This window comes from Vollenhovia emeryi, unplaced genomic scaffold, assembly GCF_000949405.1.
Source record: "Vollenhovia emeryi isolate VEMERY1.0 unplaced genomic scaffold, V.emery_V1.0 DF940559.1, whole genome shotgun sequence".
NCBI lineage: Eukaryota > Metazoa > Arthropoda > Insecta > Hymenoptera > Formicidae > Vollenhovia > Vollenhovia emeryi.
Window position 1 is genome coordinate 1 of NW_011965807.1, and position 8,237 is coordinate 8,237.

The 8,237-nt window shown below is 34.3% G+C and overlaps 1 protein-coding gene across 1 annotated transcript; it reads right to left on the reverse strand.

Annotated features, from left to right (window-relative positions):
* Window positions 1–729: 729 nt before the first annotated feature.
* LOC105555900 lies at window positions 730–2,058 on the reverse strand. The gene is made up of 2 exons (XM_012002947.1): window positions 1,644–2,058; window positions 730–1,456 (listed from the first exon to the last, which is right to left on the reverse strand). Exon 2 carries the CDS (start codon window positions 1,429–1,431, stop codon window positions 730–732), a length of 702 nt encoding a protein of 233 aa, XP_011858337.1. The 5' UTR covers window positions 1,432–1,456; window positions 1,644–2,058.
* Between the last annotated feature and the right edge of the window lie 6,179 nt (window positions 2,059–8,237).

Genomic DNA, 8,237 nt, shown 5'->3' on the forward strand with positions numbered 1-8,237 from the left:
GAGATTGGATAATCTAGCTTTAAATATCTTAATAGGTTAGGTCCAAAAGTAAATTGTCTTCTTAATTAGTGCGGTCACAATTGTAGTTTTGACACAGTTAAGATAATGAGTGACGTCGAAGATACATGGACGTCCTCACGATTGTTGAGGAAACGAAAATATTACGCGAGAAAAAAATTAGAAAAAAGAATGTGTTTAATCATGAAAACCGATAGTGAGGTTAACAAAGATGTGCAAGGCAATAATAATATAACCATTGATAATTATGCATACGAAGAAGCCGAAGCACATGAAAATTCTAAGTCCGAGGGTGATTTACACATGGTAGAAAATGATGAAATTAGCGGTTATGAAAATGAAAGAGCAAATGAAGTCGAAACCGATGGAAATACAATTGACGAAGAAGTTGAAACCGTTGAAAATACAAATGACGATGAAGCTGTTGAAGCCGAAGAAAATGCTTCAGATGACGATGAAATTAATGAAAATGAAACAGAAGACGAGGAAATTGGAGGCAATGAGAATGAACCCGAAGATGAGATGGTAATGTTACGCGATTGGATTGTTAATTGTCAAGTTCCACACGCGCACGCAGATATTACTCGATATTTTAAGGCCAAGATTGATGCCAAATTTACCGAAATGTACGAAAACATTGATTAAAACGACATCAGCTAAATACAAAATCGAAGAAATGCAGGATGCCAATGGATCAGTCGGGGAATTTGTTTATTTTGGAATAAAACAAAATCTGATAAATGTCATTAATACAGAATTACACATCCACAATGAAATAATTAATTTACAAATTAATATTGATGGAGTACCACTTTTTAAGTCAGCTGCGAAACAATTTTGGGGAAACGCAGATAACTTTAGTATTTTTTGGGAAATTATATATAATATGTTAGATGGAGGAAAATTATACCGATTCATGAGTTTTTCAAGATTTGAGAAGAACAAATCTACCTGTGGCTTATTAAAACCTACAGCTCGCATCACACTCGTAGACTCAGGTGTTCTTAGTGATAAATCGGAATGTCTAGCCATAAAGTCATAGTAAAAATGTTTACCAGCTGTTCCTTTTTCAGTGTTGAAACGATGAGGAAGCTTTAGCTCTACTGCTAAGTCATATGCCAACTTTAGAAATTCTTTTTTCATCAGTGGCAAACATCGATTCGATAAGTCTTTCACATGGTTCACTAATTGTTCTTCATATTCTGGTGGGAATGTTTTAGTGAACCTACCAATCTTAGGCTGCAATGATATTTCTTCGCCGGATTTTAGACATCTAATTTTATCGTGTAAAGTGCTTTTAGGAATATCATATTTTTTCGAAGCTTCTCTCAGGCTCATTTTTTTCGATATAACTTTATCAAGAGCAATTTTTAAGTTATCCTGATCCCATGCTCTTTTCTTTTTATTTTCCATGTCTCCAAGGTGTTTCTTCTGTCCTCTGAAAACAAAATATTATACTTCAGAATAAACATAGACACATAGCATTGACGTTTTCATTGTCCGGCATTATGGGATAGTGTTCTGTCCGGTACCAGGGGACAGCTAATGGTCAAAATAAAAATATATATTTATTAAACTCTATCTCTTCATACAAAAATCACTGACGTAATTGAAAAAGTACTTTCCAAATCACTTTATAACAACGTGAATAAATATTTAGTCACAGGAACTTCGTAGTATACTCGTCTCAAGTTTACGCGATACACTCTTTTCCTTCTGAACGCAACAATTGACAGCTCTGTCTTGTTTATCGCCCAAGGCTGAGGCGTGTTACTGCGTGCACGACTATCGCTCACCTCCCTCTAACTTTCCGCCATGGCAGCGCCACGATCGCGTTTGTACATGCATAGATATTGGGCATGTCCGGCGCTAGGTGCCGTCCGGCGTTAGGGGTACTCCCCCTAAATGTTCGTTTTCTTCATTGAAAATGCAATAATGTTGATATACAGCTGAATCGCTACATATAATATCATTATCTCTGTTTCCATCACAGGTATACTGGAAAAAAAGAATTTAAACATAACATACACAGACACAGACAAACACATACACACATACACGCACGCACACGTACGCACACGCACACGCACACGCAGTTTCGACGTCGATCGACGAATAATTTCTCACTGGGGGTTTGTTTTCTGTTCCTGCACTGGTGAACTAGTGCAGTAAGCTAGAATGAGAAAAAATATGCTTGTCTTACTTCAATTTATTGCACTAGTTCACTAGTGTAGGAACAGAAAACAAGCCTTGGGTGGGACATACCCCAGTCAGAAATGACTCGTAGATCGATGTCAAAATGACGTCAAATCGACGTCAATGTGACGGTTTCGATGTCGATATGACGTCGTTTCGATGTCGATCGACGAGTCATTTCTGACTGGGGTACCCTTACATAAATCGTAATAATCTTAATTCGAATAACACGTCTGGTAATCAAGTCAACGTATCACTTACAAGACTTCCAATCACGCGATTAGGTTGTTCCTGATTTTTTTTTAAATTAAAGCTTGCACTTTCAGCTTCAAAAACTAGTCACCAGATTTTTCCTTGAATGCATCTGCGCTGCTGTAGCTTTTAAAATGTAAGGACATGTTTTTACCTAAAAACTAACCAACTTTGGCCAGGTGTTTTAACATTATTATTATTTTTAGATCTATACATACTTGAAATTAGCATGTAAGTAGAATTTTTCAAAAGGACAATTATTGTATCGTAACTTTGTTTCCCGCGTCATTTATATTTCCCGCGCGCGATTCTTCCCGGGATCAAGTTGGGCTACCTACATCTTGCCTTGCGACCCACATTGGCGTGTTACCATATATTGTTTATTTTAAGGTCACTCGTTATTTTCAACAATTAAGAATTTGTGAATTTGTAACGTAAATTTTTACTAACTCCATTACTTCCTATTCGTACCGTGCGTATGCACATTACATCTTAACGGCTCTTCCAAAATCCTTTCTATTGAATATGGCCTTGTACATTCCATGTATCGATGTAACCGTTGTGCATGGTCAATCGTGCGATACTTGGCATACATGCAAAAACAAAGAATAGTCTCTTTAATACAGGTGGTGCGAATAAAAAACATCTTGCGGAACGGGTTGAGTCGCAGAACACGCCTTGTTCCTTGTTTAAGCACGTTATTTGCTGCATTTATATCCATCTTCATATCTTATATCCTATAACTACAGTTGCTAAAAGTTTCAGTTGACAATGTTGCGCCTTCTCGTACTATTGGCCCTTCCTTTCTGGCTCGGGTAAGAAGGAATGTTTATCTCTCATTTTTTTCTCTGTCTCCTGCGCTATAAAGATTCCCCATTGTGATTCAACCATTTTCTTCCAATAAAATTGAACATTTTCGAAAATTTGACAACTGCAACTTCGATATCGCGGCTATAAGATGGCTTGCTTACTAATATTATTATATTATTATATTATTATACTATGTTAATACATGTAATTCTAAAGATAATTACTTGTATCATTATGTATCATATATAAACTACATTGTGGTCATTGTTTTAAACTATGTATATATTTATTAATCGCAATAAGCATACAATACAATACAAAGCAAACCAAAACAATGTTCAAATAACTTATATACTAAATCATTATGATAATAAATTGTACCTTAACTCACACAAAACAAATTAATACAATATTTAAATAACTTATAGACTAAGATATTACAGAATTACTTATATACTAAGCTAATCTAGAGGTATGAATGTGTGATAACAATTATAATTAATTAAGAAAGAATAATAAAGTAAAATAAACATGATATTTATGTTTCACAAATTTTCCAATTTATTAAGAACAAATTCAAGATTGGGGTCATTAGGTCTTAATCTTCTAATCTTCTCTATAGATATGTGGGCTTTAAACTCTTAACTTCATCACTATACTCAAAATCTCCATTTGCTTGTCTGGTAGTCAATTTCCATGTAGTGCATAGTTTTGTTTTTACTGGCTCAGTTAAAGCAGTAGAATTGTATGAAGCAAGAGAGAATGTGTAAATTTGCTCAAGACCTGTTTTCTCCCCAACTTGACTTGAAAATATTATCTGTCAAAACTGACAAGAGCACCATTGCAGCTAATGGTGCATTAGGACTATGGGGTAACAATGCCGTCATCATAGGGGAGAAGAAAGCTCTAGGAATATTTTTATCAGGGAAGACTGCCTCATAATTATAAACACTTCTCCCAAATCCTTTATTGAAAAGATCAACAGTAATGTTAGGAAAAGTGGCTGCAATTCTGGTTATAGTAACTGTTTTTGCCTCAAGGGATTGTCCAGCCTTGCGTTTCATGGTATTAATATTGTACTTTGTTTTCATTATTTGTAAACAATTTTTCATCATTTCTGAACTTTTTCTTATAATCTTATCATAGGCAGCACCTCTGGTAATGAACATTAAACAAATATATTGCATGTCACTATTAAATTTCATATTATTTGAAAAAGTCATTTGATGCTCTTCATTGTTAATGACTGCAGTTAATATTTGTTCTACCTTTGAGCCTGGATTGGCAGCAATCATGTCAGAAGTTGCCTTATGTCTGGCAAACAGTGTAGCAAACATATCTTTAGGATTAAATCCCTCATATTTATCAATTTCATTAAAAATTCTAAGATCTTTCAAAGATGCATCTAGGGCCTCAGCTTTTAAGGTATCAAAGTATGCTTCAGCTTCCTCATTATTGAGATTTAACTCAGAAATGATGTTAGCTAACTGGCTGACATAATCTCTATCAACTGTTAAAGTTGCTATTCTCTCTCGAAGCCTTGCATCTGCCATTGTGGAATTTTGTGTATTGGCCTTTTTCTAGTTTTCTTAATAGGAGATATATGCTTAGCTATAATTTCATCCAATTCAGAAATATCTGGTATGTCCTCTCCTATTATAGAGGGTCCTTGAGCTGGTAAATTAACCTCCTTATAAATCTTTTGAACTGGATCTAGATAAAAAGTTAGATTCACCTGAGTGCTCTGATCTCTTACTACTCTCTTTTCACAAAACATAGGTTTTGGGATATCTATCAGATCTAAGGATCTGAGAACTGAATATCCTACTGAAGATTCCTCTGTTTGTGTTGATCTATTCCTCCTACAGTGGTGGTGAGGAACACACTTACAGTTTGGATAATCTCTAGAAAGATACTCCTGAGAATCACTATCAAAGCTCATTAGCAGTTCATATGTTAATAACTATTAATGTGCCCGTCAGTGTGACGATCGTATCGTATTTCATCGATATTTTACTAACAATAAATTGAGAATGTGTTACAAGCGCGATTATATCCCTACTTTTAATTTAACAAAGCAAAATCGCAATGACAGATATAAAATTTTTTATAAATCACCTTCCTGAGTAAGTTCCGAGAAATATTAATTACATATCAATATTTCCTCTCGTAAAAAAAACCTAAAAATAAAATCTCTATAAATTATAATTAAATAAGACTCATTGTAACTCTGAATAACTTGGCTCCGATATATTCATTATTACTATCGCACTGCTTGTTACATAATGAGTTTATGCACACGATATTGTGTTCGCGATATGTTCACATTCTCTAGATAAGAGCTGTATCGCACGAAATTGTAAGTCTCCTGGGACTCGATTCTTGAATATATTCGAAGGAGAAACGTATGCGAAAATTCTGCTCGTACAGAAAAGTCGCAAGTTGATTGGCTATTCGCATGGCTTTAACCAATCGACTTTCAACTTTTCTGTCAGAGCAGAATAGTTCGTATACGTTTCTTCTTCGAATGATTTCGAGAATCGGGGCCCCTGATAATATCCGAGCAATATACAATCCTACGTAGCAACACGTATTTTAGCGCTTCACCAATAGGCATTCGAGTATTATGAGCCTCAGCCTCGCTATAATTTCATATGATTAAAACCATGTAGCAAAATATACTTTTGATGAAAAATACGAAGCAATACATTTTTCTCTGAAAAAGTTTTTTAAAATTACGTACATTTGGATATACGTGGAAGGAGAAGCTGCAATTGCAACATAAGATAAAACATATTCAAATTATATTTTCTTCAAATGTTTTTTTAATACCATATGCTTTCTCTTACTAAAAATCTTGCATGTAATAATTTTACCGGTTTTACGCAAAAGCAGAAAATATTTTTACAAAAATCGTGCAAGAGATTATCCATAAATTTTTGTCAAATTCTTACATACGGGTTTTCAACGGATTTTTTCTTCGAAAGGTCTGAGTCTTTCGAATCTTTCGTTGACGTTGTTTTCGCTTGCCTCCACTCTTTTCGATCGGTTTCAAACTGTTCCTTGTCGAATACACGATACTGTGAAACTGACGAAGAGCACGTTATGTAACGAATTGATGCAATAACATTATTTTGTAGACGTTAAAAAATTATATAAAACAAATAATTATTTAGATACCATGCATTCTTCGTTATAAACATTTAATTGGATTCTTCTAATTGAAATTACACTTTTCGTATCTCGTTTAGTACTCTGTGATCGAAACTATTCCCCCAAAGATGTACAATGTCAAAATCAAGTTTAGTACAATATTATTACGATGTCATATATAACACTACAATAAAATTGATATTGCTCTTATCACTAAAACATGGTTTCATCCGAACACACATTTGAGCTTTTCAGATTATGATCTTGTGATTCTAATTGAATTGCTGCTGGCGGTCTAGCGGTTATAATTAATAAGTTCATTAAATATGTTACTCTGCTTCCTTGCAATATGCAGGGCTGTGAAATGCTTCTGGTGAAGATTATTCTCGGGGTATATTATAGTATATTTATCTTGCATCGTTTAAATGTCACTACTTTCCTGAAGTTTAAAAAAATGATTGTAAATTTCCCTAAATCGGCAATATCAGAATCTTTTCTTTTTCGATCAATTATTGATTTACTAAGCACGTTTATGGTAATAAGGTATTTGAAAGAATTATTCTTCATCAAATAAACTCACATTTGACAGCCAACAAGATGATTATTAATGAACAGTTTAGATTTCACTTTTGCCATTTCACAGTTTTGCAGTTGCTCTGCGTTTCGGAGTTCTTTAGAATTAATAATTATAAGATTTAATAAATATAAGAATTAATTATAAGAATTAATAAATATAAGAATTAATAAGAATCAGAACTGTTGGGTTTTCTATGGGATATGGATCGGTAATGGCGAGAGTGTATGATCATTATCAGTCTTCCTATTTTTTTAATTAAAATTATTTGTGGCTATCTCGTAAGACAATCATTTATGGTTAATTTTCAGGGCAAATTTTCCACTTCTTATGAGTTACTATCTAGTATGCTTCAGATATCTATTCTGGGTTTGATGTTGTTCGATATTTATATTGACGATATATCTAAAGTACTAGCCTTGTACTTATACGAATAATACGGCTATTTATATCCTCTTGAAGTGCATCTCTATTATTTGTACGGTTACAAATAACAGTGGCCTTGTTTATTTATACAAGTAATTTTAACCAAAGTTTAAAAAGCAACCAGAGTAATATATTATTAGACAAGAATACGGTAATAATAATAAAACAATCTTTTTCTTATTCCATTGCATTTCTGTTATGTACATATTACTGTAAAGGTATTTGAATGACATTGTTCATTTTATTTTAAATAAAATGAAAAATGCCTTAATAAAAAAACAGGCCATTGTTTTCATCCGCAAACAAAAAGAGAATGTCCAGTTTCTACCGGGCCTTGGCCTAAACTAGTTCACAGTAAGTATATGTAATTGGAAAGATCTTGAAGAGTAGAGAAATTTTCCCAATGGGCATAACCTTGGACACAATACTGGGTAGTGGAGATAATATCTGAAAAGTTTTTTGGCCATCACGGACTGTATTAAGGCTTGAAAGGAGGAGATACCTGCCAAAGGCCCTCAGCGAAATAACTGAGTAGATCTGAAGTCACGAGAGTTACAGTGATAGCTGTGTGGTATTTGAAAGCTCTGACAAAGAGTATCCAGGGTGATTTGAATTGTTTCAATGGCTGGTTGGTGCTGGGAAGACTTGTAAGCTTAGATAAGTCTAGTCCGGACCAGGTATAACGGCTAGTTGGTGCTGGGAAGGTTTGTGAGCTTAGTCCGAACGAGCTATAATGTCTGGTTGGTACGCTTAGTCCGGACCAGCTGTAGTGGCTGGGATGGCTTATAAGCTTAGACCGGACTAGCCC